General features: G+C 40.4%; 1 protein-coding gene across 7 annotated transcripts in view; it reads left to right on the top strand.

Moving 5' to 3' along the window:
* Window positions 1-18,940, top strand: part of RASGEF1B (RasGEF domain family member 1B) — a 605,535-nt gene that overhangs the window by 560,215 nt on the left and 26,380 nt on the right. For 4 of the 7 annotated variants that reach the window (XM_012447000.3, XM_012447001.3, XM_021669633.2 and 1 more), the window contains 3 exons: window positions 14,781-14,963; window positions 16,693-16,815; window positions 17,546-17,683. In XM_012447000.3, coding sequence (XP_012302423.2) covers window positions 14,781-14,963; window positions 16,693-16,815; window positions 17,546-17,683 — 444 coding nt within the window. Of the gene's footprint in view, window positions 1-3,107; window positions 3,254-3,828; window positions 3,998-14,780; window positions 14,964-16,692; window positions 16,816-17,545; window positions 17,684-18,940 lie in introns of those variants that run through there. The other 3 variants (XM_012447006.3, XM_012447003.3, XM_012447005.3) reach the window with 2 other exon arrangements.

Genomic DNA, 18,940 nt, shown 5'->3' with positions numbered 1-18,940 from the left:
TCAATAAGCTAGACATAGATTGAAAATTAGTCAAAACCAAGGGTATCTTTTAGTAAAATAATCAGACTTAATATTAAAGGCTATAAGAATCTGAGTTAGAAAAACCTGTTCTTAATTCATTATAAGACCAACTCATTCAGAAGAAACCAAAAAGTCTGACCCATGGACAGCCTTCCTTTTACTCACGCTAGCAGCAGGAAGAGGGCATGAAACCAAAACACACCAAGCAGCCTCCTTCCGCTTTTTCTCTAGGCCCTCAGATGATGAGGAAAGGGAAGTCAAGGAAAAGCATACTTAAATAGCAAGGGGAAAGTAAGGGATTTTCTCTAAAGTATGTAGCTGGATTGGTCTAATTGGCCTAAGACCCCATAGTCTTTTGTCATCATACAAGAGAGGCCATGTACATCAGACTTAGCAAAAAAAGGTTCATGTTTTTTAGCTTTGAAAGTGAGAAGGCCTAGGCTAGGGTCCAGATTGACTGTTGATAGGTGGTTTGATCAATGCGTTTGTTTTCTTCCATTTATAATCTGAGGCTAAAATTACATATCCTTGAACTGCTCATCTCAGTGTTTTTGGGAGTTACATGGCCATTTCACAAGGCCCTTTAATATGCACAGAGCAGGAATTTAATGCTGAAAAAGGATACCATTCTGCTTTGGACATTTTTAATGTTTTTCTTACACTGAAGCCACAATCCATTCCCTTATACCATTCCTTTTTAAATCTTATCTGGTGTTCTGGTGACTCATTCTTCTTTAAAATGATAAATTTTAAATATTTGAAGACAATACTTTGCGAGATTTTCATGGAAGGTTCAAGTGTTCCATAAACTACAAATAATAGTGTTAAACTCATGTCTATGAAGAAAAGTAAACTTGTGTCTTTGAGACAAATAATATTGCTTTGCAAAAAAATAATGGGCTTCTAGATTAACTTAAATACACATATCTAGTAGTTTTAAACATTATTTCATAAGTCCCACAGTAATTGAATGAATTTTACGAATTGGGAAGGCAGGAGGATTAAATCACAGATATATAGGTTTAATTCATGGCCTTTCCAGATGACTGGCCTTGGTCAGTGACTCACCTTCCCAAGCCTCATTACTTCATCTCAGAAATGGAAATAATAGTACTTATCTCTCAGAGTTTTGGTGAGGATTGATGATAATGCAAATAAAAAATAGCTCCCTGCTAATAGGATTTATTTTGGTCTTCTCAACACCCTATGAAAAAGTTACTTTGATTAACCATGATGCTATTTTTCAGATGAGTAAACTGGTCCAGAGTCCTTCAGTGCCTTTTCTAAGGCCTCATAAGTGGCTCTGTAAGAGAGATAGGATTAGGGTTCAGGATGCTTGGCTCCAGAACTGTCTCTTTATTTAATACTTGGCATACAGAAAGTTAGAAGGAACCCAGAGGGATCTGCCAGAATAGGGAGTGGGAATGCTATTTGGAAAGCAATGCATTAATATTATCATGGTATCCAGTTTACATCTTAAGAATCTAAACATCTTTGTTGGGGGATACTTTAGAAAGTAAAACTGGGCAAAATCTCCTGGTCTAGTGTGCATATCCAGAGGTTACAAAGGATATGTCAGATATTTCCATTAAGAAATCCTGATTTTGTCCAACTCTTAATTTCTTGCTACAGGACAAGTAATGTCAAGAGCCTAAGCGACTGGCCCAATGTCATATGGCTTGTTTGTTACAAAACTAGAGAAAACTAAGCTTCAAAAATCAACCAAGCAGCACAACCACAACTGCAGGGCAGGGCCACCCAGCCTCTGTGTTTCACTCTGCATGGCTGGCCCACCAAGCTCCCTTGGCCTTATGGCTTCTCATTTAAACTGCAGAGAAGTGATGGTTAAGTCAAAGGCTCAGCTAGGTTAGAGTGAATTCCTGAATCACGGGAGTCAGATTTACAGAAGGGAGGGAAGGAGCATGTTAAAGAGGAAGAAAAGTAAAAGGAGGCATAAATGAAGGAAATGAAGGAGGCATTAACTAAGAATAAACAAAGTGTGCTTCAAGGTGACTCCACCCCAGGAAGGAGAGTGGGAGGGTCCCATGGAGCAGGAGGGAAATGATTCCTCCTCAGTCAGTAATCTTAATTAATAGCAGTATAGGACAGGTATGAATAGTGTTGTTTTATATAGGAGAAAACCGAAGCTCAGAAAAGCTTTATCACTTACTCAAGGACATATAGTTGGTAGTCTCCTAATTCTGTAAATTTTTTCTTTCCATAGGTCTCTTTCTTCCTGTGTTTCTATCATTACTACCCTCTGGCCTCCTTTATGTACAAAGCTAAGTACTGAGGTTTTTTAGGTTTTTTTTTTTTTTTTTTTGAAATAGTTATCAAGTATCCTGTTTTGGAATGAGTACGTGGTTACCATGACAACACAGCCCTCACTGAGGACTAACTTCCCTGCCTTGCCTCCGGAATCATGTTTCAGGAAACAAGCTCCTCTCCTCCCTGCAACTTCTAGGAGCCGTAATTTCACATTTTGTTTGGGTGATCATTTGCTGAATGTATGTCCTCCATTAGACTACGTAAGCTTCACGATGGCAGAGACCAGCCTACTTTGCCAACGGTGTGCCTCCAGCGTTTTGCAGAGTGCTTAGCACCAGGATCTAAGTGGTATTTGCTAAGTAAATGTTCTGTGGTTCCTCTCCGCTGTCTTCTGAAAGTTACATGAACAGTAAACTTTTAGCTCACAATTATGTTAACAGATACTGTGTAACGAGTCGGGCCGGTATTTACAGATAGTATACACGTGAATGAACACGAACACCCCCCCACACACACACTCACGACTGCACAACAGCCGCGGGCAGGCAGGTGCACTCCAGAGGAATTGCGCGCACTCGGAGCCAGCCCAACCAGCGCCACTAAAAACCCTGCGTGGGAGGGCGCCCGGGCCGACGCGCTACGGGAGTCCCGGGCCCACCCGGACTTGCCAGCCGGGCCCGGGCGGCGGCGGCGTGGGCGGCGAGCTGCGCGGTGATTGGCCCGCGCTTGCCGGGGGGCGGGGCTGGCGCCGGGGTGGGCGGGGCTGGCGGCGGGAGGCCGGCGCTCGAGCGGAGGGGGTGTGCGCGGCCGCGGCGGCCGTAGTTTCAGTATAAACAAGGAACCCGACTGGTTAGGGAGATTTTGTTTTTCTTCTTCCCGCGCACTTTCCTTCCGTGTCCTTTGGTCGCATTTGTGGGCCCGCGGCAAGCAGCCGGGAGGCGGAGGATCCGGAGTCCACCTGCGGGTAGGTTGTACCCGAGCTGGGTTGTTCTCCCGGGGGGGACCACAGCCCGGCGGCGGGAACTCGGGACCCTGCTGCGCGCTGCGCTCTCCCCGGAGACCCCGCGGCCGCGCGGGGAGCGAGCGGGGCTCTGAGACTGCACCGGCTGCCGGGTGCGCTCCGAGGCGGCCGGAGATCCCGAGGCGAGAGAGCGCGAACGCCGGCGCCAGGAGCCCGGCTACAGCCCGGGACCGGGGAGGAGGGCCCCTGCCGGCCGCTGCGGGCTCCCGGGACCGCCGCGGCCCCAACAGGTGCGAGGCCGAGCCAGTGGGACCCGGGCGGGGACGGGCGGGTCGGGTTGTGCGGTGCCTCTTTCTCCCCGATCCCGCAGCCAGGCCTTCTGTCTCGAGATCGGTGGTTTTTGAGGATTTGTCTTGAGTTGTAGTCGGCGTCCATCATTTTTTTCATCCCATCTTTCCTTGGTGTGTATACCTAGGTTGGTGCTTCCACTTCTTGACTAGTTTCGTGTGCGTGTGTGTGTGTAGGGGAGCTGTTTATTTTTGTTGTCAGTGCCATATAATCTAAAGTCTGACTCTTAGGGAGGCACACGGGAACAGAAGCCACGTACTCCCCTCCGACGAGGCAATGTGCTGTCATCCCTCGGTGTTCACCTGGCAAACTTGGGAGACACGGAGTCGCCTTGCTTTTGCCAGAGCCCAGTGGAGTAGTCTCGGGTCACCTGTCGGGGGACTCTAAGATAAACTAGAGGTATCTGGGAGCCTCGCGGGAGGTCAGCTTGCGGGGGGGGGCTCTTTCTAGGGGAGCTGTGAAAACAACTTCAGTGCTGCACCAGGGAAAAGGGCGAGACGGGGGCTGGGGTGCACGGGCCTTTGTGTGTGTATGGACACACACATTTGAGTACTGCTTGCTGTCCTGCCCCAGCCAAATCGGCGCAGTTCAGGCAAAAGCAGCGTAGCTTAGTCCTCTGACACTGCCGAGGGTGGCACAAGTGTGGCAGATAGCACGAGGAGATTGTCTAGACAGCGATTTTTTCTTCAGAACGTAGATGTGTCCATCATCCTTGATGAATTCGGTGGATATGGTGTATATAGCTGAATATGCACACAAATTTTGTGTATATGTTTGGGTTGAACGCGTCTCCAAGGAGTCCTTCGTCAGCAGCACCATGTGATGACGATCAGGAACTGTGTGTGTAGATCTATATTTAGCTCAGATGGTCTAATGGCCGAGGGAGGGTCTCTGGACTGGGTGCATAAAGGGGAAGAGTCCAGGGATCAGGGTGGTGCACTCTTGAGTGATGTCTGACACAGTCACACTCAGATGGGGTGAATAATTGCCCTTTCCTCGTGAAAACAGTAGCTAGAGCTTGGCATGTGATGGCTGTGGCTTAATTTAACAAATAGTTAGACCATGGCGATAAGCCTCTGCTAAGAAACAAGGAGGTTTACGGTTAAGCAGAGTATATATACCTGGTTGGCGATTTGGATGAAAATAACTGGTCACATGAGATTTAAAACAAATACAGAAAGGATTTCTTTTTTAAAAAAAGAAAATAAAAATTCTTTGCTGTTGAGGTTTTCATAACAGAAAAAAAGAATGGCAGCTTGTTAAACCCTATCATTAAAGGTAATTTTATTTTTTTAAGTGAGGGGCAGTAGTTGAGCTAGAGAGGAGGACCTTAGGGCACTTTTGACAGAATCAGGGTTTACAAGCGGTGTTATATTATGCCTCTCCAGCAGATTTTCTAGTGAAGATGAGATCAGCCACTGATTAACAAGTTTCTTGTTGGCATTCTTCCACTGCATGTCGGCCAATCCTTTGTTTTCTTGGAGGTGGCAACATTTGTGACTACTAAGCATACTGGCCTTGTACTTTCCAGTTGTCTAACGAAGTGTTAAATTCTTAGCATTTATTTCTCCTGTGGTGCATTTTCAGCCTTGCTTCATTTTATGTGCTCCTCTAGATATTTTATCTGATACTACCACACCTGATATTTGGGAATCATACTGTCTTTTGGAGAAGAGAATCACCAGAAAACATTCACACGTATTGTCTCCTGCCAACCCCCTCCAGCTTAGCATCTAGATAGATTACATATATATGTGTGTATATACATACATATATGTACGTATATGCGTATGTATTTATACATGACTAAACCGAAGTATTAGAATAACACATAGTTCTTATATAACTTTTTATTCTTAGACTATAAAATTAACTACTGATTAATAGAGTACAATAGATCAAATAAAAATAATTCAATATACCTTTCTAAGGGAAAAAGAAATAGTAAGAAAATTGAAGGGGAGAAGCTGGGATCCCTAGTATGGCCTGTGGCTCAGGAAGTGTTGGGATCAGCATTGTCAATACCCACAGAGTACCTGGAAGAATTGGACTGGGGAGGAACATTGTGGTGGCCCCAGGAGAGTACCTCCCTGGAAAGGGGATGAGGGGAAGGAGTGTCTTTTCCTTTGCTTGGGAGAAGAATCTAGAATCCTTGAAGCAGGATTGGGAAACTTGATTCTGATGCCACACATAATAAATGAAAAAGCTATGGAAACATTTTGTGACTCCTTAAAGAGGCCAATTGCACTGTTGAAAATGCTAAGATTTATGGGATTTTTAGTAGTAGTAGTTGAAGTCAGGTATTTCCACCCCACCCCCCTCACTCTTTCAGACCTATAGTTGTCCTTTTTGGTTCTCCAGTTAAAACTACTAAAAAGATCCATGCAACCTTTGCTTATCCTAAAGGGATAGATGTTGTAGCCTAGTGCTGTGGGCATATTTCTGCCTTGGAAATAAGGAGACTTGGGTTCTGGCCGATCTGGAACCCTAACCAGTGACTTATTTTTTTCTCTATACCTACAGTATCTGTAAAGCGACTGTGGGGAGTTGAATGGAATGATTTATGAGTTTGTTTAGGTCTATCATAACTGCATTATTTTGTTGTACTATCACTTCATGTAGTTATACCCTGTCTTAGGGATGGACTAATGAAGGGGAAGTGATTTGCAGTTAAATGTTCACCTACTTTCTGGGTACATGAAAATGAAAAGAGGAGGGTGAAATTTCATTTTATTGATGAATTTATATAGAAATTTGATATTAAACTGCTTTTTGTTTTTGTTTTTCTCTAAGTATGAATATTAAAAATGACTAATTATCAAAAGGGTTGGCATCAGAAGATTTTTTTTCCTATTAAGTCAATATTACTTGTAATCCACTAAGTTTTTAAATTTCTTTTGAACAATCATTTTTTCTTAGGTTTATATATTATTTCATTTTAGGGTATGCCTATGTCTGGAAATCATTCAGTTGATTCAAATTTTATTAGGAAACCCTGCTTAGAAAATTAGTTTAACCCAGAGAAAGTACAAATTAGCCTGGACTACCAGTATCTTTCTATTGATCTCAAAGAGAAAAATGGAGATGGATGAATATAGCTTTTCAAAAACTTGCAGCTGGAAAATTTTCCCAGTAACCATGTTACATACTAAAATATAAATAGAAAACTCTACTTTTTAATAAACATCCTCATTAGGTATCAGATTATTTTCCTGAGATGAATTAGTTGTAGAAAAATAAAACCTTTTATTAAAGAATGTTCTCCAAATGATGTTATTTATATTTGTCTTGAGCTCTACCATGTATAAAGGATGATTCAGCTACTCATATCTGTGCTGTTCAGTATGGTAGCCAGTAGTCATATGAGGATATTTAAACCTAAGTTTATTTAAATTAAACAAAATTTAATATTTAGTTTTTCAGTTGCAATAAGCTACATTTTAAGTGTAGCTGTATTGGATAGTGCAAAAAAATAACATTTTCAGCATTCCAGAAAGTTCTTTCTGACAGCACTCAATTAGATAATGATGATTTTGATTATCCAGAGATCATTTTTATTCTTCTAGGCAAATATTTAATTCCCATTGTAGATGAGCACCTATAACGTAAGGCATTATGACCAAATGGCATTATTAGCCAGTACGTCTTCCCCTGTACGACATAAGATGCATAGTTCAATAATATGCCAAGATTACAAACACCAGTTTTTCAATATATTTTCCCCATCAGTCTAGTTGTCCCTTTGCTTTTCTAAATCAGCACTGTTACTGCTAGTGTCAACCCTTTGAAAGACAAGGAATGAGGAGCCATCTACCGTCCAGTTTAGGAACTGCATGGAAGATGTAGCTGATTAGAAAGTCAATGCATAATGTACGCATTACATTCTTTACATTCAGTATGTCCTGTGTTCAGTTCCCACACAGTAAAGATTCATTTCATAGAAGAGTTTTAATTGACTGTTCACATCATGTGCTGAAATGTCATTTGTGTTTTAACAAACTGCTGATAACATATCCCCAAGACGAAAGATGACAAATCTTAGCTTTGTTTTTCTTCCAAGGAAACCAAAGATAGTAAACTATTTGAGTCAGAATCCCCTTCCTCCATCAATTAGGAATTAGGAAATTTTTAAGTAGAATCCAGGACAAATCAAGTGGAATGTAAATTCACTTTTTGTGTAGATGCCAATAAGTCAAATCAGGAAATAATATCACTGTTTCATTGCAGAGAGAAATAGGATCTTCCTTCCTCAAAAAATACTAAATGTTTTTTCCCTCAACTTTGAAATCTACTAAGTATTTGGGACTCAGTTTCAAAGAAGGTACTTATCTTGGAGTCTTGGAATTTCTTTCTGTTCACATACCAAAGAAGTGAGTTGATTCTGAGTTGGTCTTCTCTGTGTTGTTTGCCCTCTCAATACAATACCTTTTTTTTTTAAAGGAGGTAAGCAGAGGTGTAGCATTTCTGCATTTCCAGAGATGCTGTTAGAAATCTGTGATTTTAGGACTTCCTCTGACTGAGGACAGAAATGAGAAGATAATCTAGACTTTTTCAATCTTAAGTCATGTTTTAGACAGTGTCAGAAACTTGACTTTTGCCTTTCATCCTGGCTCAAATCCAGATACAACCCGTGGAAGGTGCAGTCAATCTTTGTGTTCTAGCAGACCAAAAGGAGGCGGGCTGCAAGTACTTAAGGTAACAGCTGGAGTGAAGCTGATATGTGAACTAATTCAGATCTATGCAACTTCAAGGGAGAAAAGGAAGAAACAAGTTGTTGAAGATGAGTCTCACCAAAGGGCAAAGTTTCTCTGGCATCTAGATGGGAATTCAGGAACCTGTAATTCCGGAATATTACATTAAACCTCTCCCCACTAAACAAATATGCTTTCAAAATTCAGCTGTGATACAGAGGCCTTCGTCTACTTAAGTGTTTTTTTTTCCTTCTTTAATTGGGACACATGCCCAACATTTGAACAGAAGCTAAAATATTATGACAAACATCAAGTCATTGGATTTACTAAATATTTCAATGAAGCACTCTATATATGATGAAATAGGGATTGAAAAAATATACCTTTTTTATCTTTGACTCTTACATTTTCTGTCTCATTCCAAGTGTAGAGGAAATGCTGACTTGACATTCTGGTAGAGATTTACAGAGCACCTATTACAGACACTGAGGGATAGCTTTTGATTTAGTTCCCATACTCGTCTTTTCCTCAACCTCTTTTCCAATTCGAATTGTCACCTGAAACCACCTTATCCTGGTGCACCTGCTTCATCATAAATAACATTGTGCAAAAGCAGTCGCTAATTCAAACACAGTCTGCTGTTTAGAAAAAGGCAGCTTTTCATCTGGTGCTTTAGTGGGTTTGAAACCATTAGGCATGCCTTTCAAATCCATTCATCTCGTAAATCACCCAGAGCTTGCTTCCTTGCTGCTGGATCAATGTCAGGCTGAACTTTTTCAGGGTCCTTGGAAGAACATGATCTATCTTTGTGACCAAATTAGCTGCCCCTGTAAGATGTCTTGTCTGTCAACTTAACTTTTCAGCTTCCCAAATTAATTTTAAGAAAGAACATTAATCTTATATACCTGGGTTGGGTATATCTTGACTTCCTGTTGGAAGATTTTCCAGCATAACATGTAATCTATATGCTAATTTTGGTGGCTCTATACTTTCTTTTCACCTGGTTCATTGTTTTAAAACCAGGATCTGTTTCCCATTATCTCCCTGCATCTCCTCACATCCGAAAGTGCTGCCTCAATTTACGCAGAAAAGAAAAAAGAAAAAGCCCATTTCAATAGCTGTACCCAAACCAAAAGAATTATGATTATTTTATTCTCTTAACTCAATTTGATTGGTACTACCGGAAAATACAAGAATTCCTTGATTTCTAAGGAGCCAGTCTTGAAAGTGTTAGACCAAGGTTACTGTGAGAGCCATCATGTTCTCCTTCCTTGGGGAAGATACATCATATCTAGGTTCTGTGTAAGCCAGCACATGGACTTCTTAATCTCAGGTCTGTAAACTCCCTGAAAGTATATGAAAACTGGTTTGTAAATTTCTTTTGGGGTGGTGATGGGGAGAGGTTTGTGGATCTCCTTAAAAAGTTAAGAGCCACTAACTGGATTGAATTTATTTTGAGTTGTAAGAAACTGGCTTACAAATGAAACTTTGTAAGGTGAGAATAGCTTTTGAGATTAACTTGCCCTCTGCTCTATGTTTATTGGTAGGATTTGCATAAAGCTAGCAGCTTTTTCTTGTATCTCATACAAATCTCTTATTTTCTGAAGGAATTAGCTACTTTGAAATTGGACTTTATGATAAATTAATGCCAGTATTTAGCTTGCTGTTCAATCCACATATTCTAATTTTGGAGAAGAGTCAGTTTTTCCCAAACAAAATTTTTAGCTGGTCCCCATTGATAGGTATATTGAGCTAGGCAAAATTTGTGCTGACGACAGATGGCAGACAGTGGAGAGGCTGGTTTTGAGGCTGTGTTGCAAAGTGTTCAGAGGAGTAAGTTGAGAGTTTATGGTTCCCAGAAACAGAAAATATTAGTTGTGGAAACTGAAAGGAAAAGATTTGCTGCAAATAAGGAAGGCATGAGAACTGCACTGACTGAATGAAATAAATGGAAGTTATGGGTTAAGAGTAGCCTCACACTGAGCATTTCTTCCCCTGGAGAAATCATTAGGAAGTGATTCCTGGAGTTAATAGTGCCCAGGGATAAATACTTGTCTGGATTCTCATGTCCAGTACTTTGGATATTGGATTTATTTTCTTAACAGGAACTAAACCAATATTTAATCTTTTGGGCCCCTCTTTCCAATTCCAGAACTGAAGCAGTTAAGACTCAAACATCAAGTCTGAGTAACACCGAACAAACAATCGCTCTTGGTGTGGTTAATAAGAGAAAAGATACTTTAGAGAAAACAAACCATTATGTTTGTCTTCGTAGGTGTTTAAAATTCTCTTTCACAATCAGTACTTTCTGTACTATTATGCTGATTTTTCCTTGTGTTTATCAAATGCCTCTATTACACAGGCAGTTGATCCTTCTGAAACAGCTAGACTGGCCACTTGTTAGACATTGTCCAGGAATGAGTGATGAATACTGTGAGCCATGATTTTCTCTTGGTCATTTCTCTCATTAAAATTTTTTGCTGGAAATCTATAAAGTACACACAAGCAAATATTACTGTATTTCACTGAATCTAAGAGGCGATCCGTTGTTAGATGCTCTGTCATTGCATATATCACTTAAAAAGACTGTTAAGTAAACATGTTTTCTTACCTCTCAACTGTTTACATGCATCCTAGTTTTGAGGATACTGTAATATTTTTTAACATCCATATTAGAATCTCTGGAATCTCTATGTCTCAATGAGATTATGTTTTGATGGCAAAGGCCAGTAGCTTAAATACTGTTGTTGACAGGTGGATTTTTTAATAAGAGTAATTAATGGTATTAATATGTCTTTGGAGCAAGGATTTATGTAGAACATGTAAAACATATGAATTATTCTAATAGCCTATAATTCGAGACAGACTGACAGGATTTTCATTTTATGATTAAACATTAGAAGTTCAAAGAAGATGATCCGCAGCATATCATGATGTAGCGTAATAAATTTTGAACCTAGAATCTGAAGACCCATCTCTGAAACCCTACCCTGTCTGTCCCTTACTCCTTGTCTAACCCCAAGCGAATTATTACAGTTTTTCTGAACCTCAGCTTCGTAGTCAAGAAAAGGTGAGGATGCCTGCCAGACGAGGTGGTTGTAGAATCCAGGAAGGCATTTGTAGTCAGTAAAACATGACACAAATGGAGCCAGTGAAATTCTGAGAGCCTTCCATATCACAGATGTCATGAGAGAGACCTTGACGGGGGATTCAGAGAGGGAAAGATCTGTGAAATGTGAAGACATTTTCCAGCACACAGTATCCCACAGTGAGAAGAATTATGACTAATGAAGGGAGAAGGGATTAAGGAATTGAAAAGATTCTGTCTGGAGTATATAGGGAGGTAGAAAAATAAGACTATTGTGCATAACAAATAAGGGGCTGAAGTGACTTGAATATCAGTAGTTGGTTATTGCTCTGTGCAAGTTCGACAATCAAGGTGGTTTCATGGGAAAATGAAATCAGCTAATTAGCAGCATAACTTCGGGCTAGTTAGAAGACAGAAAATAGCCTTTGACATAACTTTACTTACAGTTGATTTTTATGTACAGTAAGCCATAACCCTTATTCATTTACCTCAGTTTGGTTTCTATCGCTATTTGCATTATTTTCTTTTGGTGCCTTGTTGAAGGAAGTTTTCCAAGTATTGATATTATTCACCTCTTCAAAGAGATACTCTGAGTGATATAGTTCCAAAGAACAGTACACAAGCCTTTTGCCATTGCACTAATCATAATGCTCTAAGAAGATCCTTGCACTAAAGAATATAAGTAGTTTTGTTAATATTTAGGATTTTGGAAGGGATAAGCAAAATTGGAAATAACAGATGGAAAACATACCTGGTAGTGTTGAGGGTTTGAAGATTTCACAGCCATTAAGTGTCAGAATTAGGACTTAATTCTGAATCTTTAAATCTGAATCTTTGTCCAGATCTGAGTCCTTGCCTACTCTTAAGACAGGAGTAAATAAATAAGTACAAATATTTGGTGGCTTTTGGTGCTGATTCCTTGAAAGTGAAATCTGAGTGACCCATAATCATTCTGTGGGTTGGTGCTTAGGCTAATTAGCGCATGAAGGGAGAGTAGTTGATGCAGGGGAGTTCCATCCAGCAAGAGTGCAGCGATGTGCTGTAGCCTCATTGTTGGGTCATCTTAGCCTGCTCACCTTACCCCCTTGGTCTCAGTGTGAGCATTTATAAGAAGAGGAGGTTGGAGTAGATTGCTATGGCACATGGGCTGTGGCTCCTTCCATGACTGCCTGACAGTCATTGCTAATCACTTAGAACCCACATTCTCCCATGGAGTTACAGCTTCCAAATCCTCCTTGCTCATCCATACTTTAGATGACCACTTTAATTGACTGCAGTTGGAAATGAAAAGAAATGTTTTCTAGATCCTGGGCCAGGTGATTTCTATAGTTCCTTTGAATATTTATCATTTTCGGATTTTCTGGAATTCCCGAATCCTGGCCGACCATCTTTCAAAAGCACTTTGTTAGAATGGTTGCACTAGCAATGAGTAAGTGCTACAGTGAAAGAAAGTGTGTGGTTCCTGAAAGAAAAAAAAAAATCCCAATTCCAAGAGCATGACACTCCTCATGCTGTAGGTGGAGGACACTGTGGTTATAACCATCTAAAGCTTTTTTAAGCCAGAGGCAACCAAATCCAGACAAAGGGTTTTCTCTCTATTATCTGAAGGAACGTTTAGGTGCTTCTCATCTCAGATCCCTGCCTACTACTTTGAGGACATTACAAGTTTCTCAGGGCAAGGGCAGACTGGCTCTTCTTCTTCCCACCAAGGGCAGTCAGTTTGCAATGACTGTATTGCACAGGAATTGTACTCACAGAAACCTGGCAATTTTTAAAGGAAAAAAACATACCTTGTCTATTGCCTTATAAAATGTTGACATTGAATAATTTATTTAACTGCATTTCCTACATGTGAAGTCTTGCAAACTAAGGGAGTGTGCAGACCATTGTGTTAACGTTATATCCCATAGTGCCTGACACTTTGGCTCTTATAACCATGTGCTACCTAAAGGAGAGCCATGGGGCCAGTGACCCTGGTAGTGACAAATCCCCCTGGATAGAGTGGTTCTTAGTCATCACCTTCTTCCCATTTGTGGCGTTTTCATGGATCCCTTTAAACTGTCCTTCAGCACTGGTTTGTGGATGGGACAAAGTACACAGAAATGAAGTTGGTTTTTTATTTCCTATTTATTTTTCTTGATGAGTCTTTTCTCTAATGATGTTTTCATCTGCCAGGTAGGCTTTATAATGGATGTTTTCTCTTAACACCCCACCCCTGGCCAACCCCTGCTGAGGCACGTGCACAGGTTGTGACGCTCTGTGTCCCCCTCTCAGCTGTAGCTGGAACAGATGCTCAAGGAGTGATGGATGTGACTCTCAGACAGAGCTCCACACACCTCCCACATTGAGATGCAAATATCCTTTGGCATCTTGAAAAGAAAGATTAGTCCAGGTTGTGTCCTCCTGCTGCCTCCACACACCCTCTCTCTGTCAGTCCTCGGCCTGGAGTGTGGCTTCCCCTCATTGTTTGCCTTCTGAAGCCCCTAGTCTCTGCAGCTCTTCAATGCCTCCATTGTGCAGACGTGGTGCCAGAGAGGGAGTCTGTTCTCAGGGCCGGGTGCTCTGTCCCTAGGAATCCAAGTAATAACTTAATAGCCTCTGGCCTCTGCAAAGCACCCTCTGACAAGGCCTTTGTGAATTACAAAGTACACAGATGGAGAGAAGCAACTTATCTCAGGACTGTCACAGTACTCCTTGTTTCCCAAATCAGGTGCCTTCTCAGCCTGCATGTTTATTGAGAACTGAGGCTTTACAGATAACCATGCCACATCCCCAGGAGAATTTAACACCAAGGGGTGAAAATCAACATCTGACTTTTCAGTCCTTTCAGTGAAAACTGAGGAGTCTGCATGAAACCTTGTGTGTACACACATACCTATATAAACATGCACACAGTGTACTTTGATTCTAGGCCTATTTTGCAATTTAGTGTTTTCGCTTCAATTTTGGTTGTCTTCCAGTACTTCGGATAGCTCTTCAGTGTTAGGTAACTTTTCCCACCCAAATTTTATGGTGTACACATTTTCACCTTAGGAAAATACTTGACTCTGTGCAATAAAGCAATCCAAGTTCGGTTTCCTTGCCCGCTTCCACAATCTGCTGTGAAGGAGTGACATCTAAATATGACAGCCAGAGACTTGACTTTTAAGTCCAGATGGGGCCGTTGGTCTAAGCATTGTCTGATGTTTGATTGCATGAGAGTGGTACTCAAAAGTGTGCATACATGTGGTGCTCAGAGAGCAATTTGGTTCTTGATGGGCTCTGATATTGTGTTAGAACCTGAACCATTATTTTAATTGCCTCTTCTCTCATTACTATTAAATCTTAGTGCCTATTAAAGCTTACCTTTATTTTCATACTGCATATTGCTGACACTATTTTTCATCTTTTTTATTCCTTTTAGGAAAGCATGCCTCAGACTCCTCCCTTTTCAGCAATGTTTGACAGCAGTGGTTACAATCGAAACCTCTATCAGTCTGCAGAGGACAGCTGTGGAGGGTTGTATTACCATGACAACAACCTCCTCTCTGGATCCCTGGAAGCACTCATCCAGCACTTAGTACCTAATGTGGATTACTATCCAGATGTAGGTATTCATGTTTCTCTGAAACACATCCTTGGCAGTGAGTAGAAATTACAGTACAGTAGGCAGGGACCATAGATGATACAGAATTATATCTAGGTTGCCAAGAGTTTTTCTAATAAGAAATTGCATATTGATTATCAATTGCTTTGAAATCAAATTGAGCCTGGATAAGGATCAGATTTTGGTGTACTGTGCATATCAATTTCTTTTCAGGTTAGGTACCACATTGTAGGCAGTCTGATACTATCTAAATGAAGTATCTGTAGAGTTGATTCATGCATATAGCTTAGTCCTTAAATAGAAATGTCAGAGAGCATTGGATGCTCCCAGAATATGTAATGCTTTTTTTTGTTTGTTTCCAAGACCATCACTATGCTAAGAAAAGTGAATGTAACAAAGGAAAGTATATGGAAGAGAAAACAAGATTTATGCTTAAGATGTAATTCTTTATAGATTTGACATCAGATGACATGTTTGCTTTGTTTTACCTTGGTAACCTACATTTATGTAGGTAGCGCTTTCCAATCTAGGGAATTTGTTGTGTATTTTCTCAGTCTTTGCAGTAATTCCGAGAGGGAAGAGAGGAGAAAACTAATTCAGAGTGTTGAGTATTTGCTCACGGTCTCGCTCCCAGCAGCGGCAGTCAAACACAGGTTTTCTTTCTGGGATAAGTGATTTTGCCCCCTTCCCTTGTGCCGCAGCTGCCTCTATGGAATTGAGCTTAGTAGTAGGAGATTTACTGAGCAGCTGGTTATTGATGAAGATCTCATAAAAATATCCAGAGACTGCGTTCGTTTGTTTTTATAAATTTAATGATAACCTTGGTGTGCAAAGGATAGTTTGTGCTTGCCACAGTAATTCACCATAGTGTTTCTTACTGAGTTATCTCTCTTTGTGTATTTTGTTACATGGCATTTTCAGATGTGTTGCCATACAGGGAAAACTTGTAATCAAAAGTAAAAGGAACCCCTTGTTCAGCCCTGTAAGTGTTTATGAGCTAGTAAAGGCGCCTAAGGAAAAAAAGAAAAGTCCCATGGAATTTCTCTTTTCATTGGGAGTCTGAAATTATTATAACAAATAAGCACTACTTCATTACTGGCGTCTTGCAAGACAATGTGGTTAAAGAAAAGTATATAGTGTTATATTGTGCTTTATTAAATTGCTTTGCCTTTAAGCAAATAAATAGGTTACTTGAAAGCCTGCCTTTGAATGTTCTGACACAAACACTTCAGTGTGACATGCTAGACACACTGGAGAATTCTTGAGTGTTGTTACGTGCATTGGGTAGGTTGGGTTTTTTGTTGTTATTTTTTGTTTGGTTTTCACTGAGTTACAACATATTTGGACACAGAACCATGTTCTGTATGGGTAGGATATTCAAGTAAGATTTATCTCACTGGGCTGAATTTCATTCTTCTTTACTAAAGTGAGTTATGTGTCTTGGTATCCTGGCTTTCTGAGGATGGATGTAAAAATGTGCTCTGAATAATTCCAGGAGCCAAACTTATCCTGTACTTCTGTTTTTTTAGTGTGGTTTAAGGGAAAACATAATCAGAAGATAAAGGAGAAATCCAGCTTACACTGTTTTACTACTAGTAGGCATTACTTTTGAAACTGCAGCATATTAACGTGGTCAGGAGAACTTAATGAAATAAGATTTATAGTATAAAGGAAAAATATTAATTGCGGAGAGAATGTAACCATGATGACTTTTTTTCTCTTGCTGCAGAGAACATACATATTTACCTTCCTACTCAGTTCTCGGTTATTTATGCATCCGTATGAGCTAATGGCCAAAGTTTGCCACTTATGTGTTGAGCACCAGCAACTAAGTGATCCTGATAGTGATAAGGTAATGGTACATTTTGAATATTATAATATTACAATTTGTTTTATTAGGAATGTTAACTCTATGGCTTAGATTCTGTGGAATTGGTTTTTTAAGTAACCCTGGCTTACCCTCAGGCTGAATTGCATAAATGGCACTGGGGCTATGTAAGGGGAATAGTGAATGGTATAAAGAAAAAAGAACACAGTATAAATCAAATGCAGGCTGGGCATGGTGGCTCATGCCTGTAATCCCAGCACTTTGGAAGGCCGAGGTGGGCAGATCACCTGAGGTCAGGAGTTCGAGATCAGCCTGGCCAACATGGTGAAACTCTGTCTCTACTAAAAATACAAAAATTATCTAGGTGTGGTGGCGCGTGCCTGTAATCCCAGCTACTCTGGAGACTGACACAGGAGAACTGCTTGAACCTGGGAGGCAGAGGTTGCAGTGAGCAGAGATCGCACCATTGCACTCCAGCCTGGGTGACAGAGCAAGACTCTGTCTCAAAAGTAATAATAATAAAAAGATAAAAACAGAAAAAAAAATCTAAAAAAAATACATGCAATGGAGGAACCCTAGGTCCTGCCTTAAGTTGCTGGCACTTGGCATTGACACAGAGGGAGGGGGGTTGGAGCTTCTTCATCCCTAAAGACTTTACACTAGAAGTTTATCAGTGAAAACTGTTTGTAACTATTTATTTGATGTCTTCTGTAGTGATAAATATCACTGAATTAGATTTGCTTTTTCTTCCTAGAACCAGATGAGAAAAATTGCACCCAAAATCCTTCAGCTCCTCACGGAATGGACGGAAACATTTCCCTATGATTTTCGGGATGAAAGAATGATGAGAAACTTAAAAGATCTGGCTCACCGAATAGCCAGTGGCGAAGAGGTTGGTAACCTGAATTTAGCACAGCCACTGGAATTCCCAGGCAGAGCCTGGGTGGGAAATGGTGCTGAATTATGCATCATAATCTCTACTGCTTTCTTTTTGTTTTGCCTTTGGGCAAGCCCTTCACATCACATATTGGTCTGTTTAGTATATCAAGTGGGAATGATTATACCATCCCATTTCAAAGGGATATGATCTAGAGTTTTATGTGATTAATTTGGGGCTATATTCATGTCACCTCATGCACAGGATTTATGTTGCAAGTGTGATTTAATTTTACTTTACTTATACCTTTTTTCCTTCCAAAAAGGTTTGCCACAGCTAGTTGATAATAATAAATGGCATGTTAATAGATGCAAACACTAGTAGATACAAAGTAAATAACATTAATATATTAATAGATGATAAATTTAGACTAATAAATCATAAATAGAAATAGACATTCTGGGCCATGGCAGGGAGAAAACAAATATGCTCATGTTGAGAACCAGTAGAGGAGGACAGGACTGCTGTGGCATGAGTTTAAGTTCCAGATGAAAGGGAAATACAGCTGGTCATGTGATACTCACTGTCAGAAAAGGGAAAGTATACTAACTCTTGAGGGAATTAAATGAAAAATTTAGTAACTATCTTCTGAAGAACTTTGTATGGGGGCATAGAATGAGATCCTGGAAACTGCTCTTTATGGCGTTTATAACACACTTTCCTGGATAGAAGGCTAAGTTCATAGATTCATGTGCAAATTAGCTAAGGTAATTCTTGAGGGAGGAGAAGACTGAGAAAATGAGGCAAGTCTTCCAGTGCCCAGATGTTGATTTAAGGATAGAATCTAGTATAGGTGGAGATTAAAAGTAAGTCTCTGAGATAGTCTTTCACAAATATCACTTCCCTCAGTTGAGCCTTTGATAAGCACCAACTACTAGCTGTGACAAATTCAAGGTTAACCTTTCTGAAGCAGACCCAGAGGGCTAGTATTCTGTGTTGAGACTTGTTGGGCAAGGATGTCCTTGTAGTTTCTGTGTTGCAGGTCGGCTTCTGGGAACGAACAAGTTGTTTAGGCACAGATACACTTTCACCTGGAAAAAGACGAAGCATTTGGCATTTGCACTGATGTTGCATTTCATTCGTCTTAAAATCCGTTTTCCATTATGAATAATCTTTCTTGAGCACTCTTTCAGTGGTGTGCTGCAACATATAACAAGATACCCTATCTTTTTTTTTTTTTTTTTTTTTTTTTTTGAGACAAAGCCTTTCTCT

This window comes from Aotus nancymaae, unplaced genomic scaffold (assembly GCF_030222135.1).
Source record: "Aotus nancymaae isolate 86718 unplaced genomic scaffold, 86718_ANA_hifiasm-v0.15.2.pri h1tg000006l, whole genome shotgun sequence".
Lineage (NCBI taxonomy): Eukaryota > Metazoa > Chordata > Mammalia > Primates > Aotidae > Aotus > Aotus nancymaae.
The sequence above is the reverse complement of the archived record's forward strand: the minus strand, read 5'-3'. Positions and strand labels throughout refer to the sequence as shown.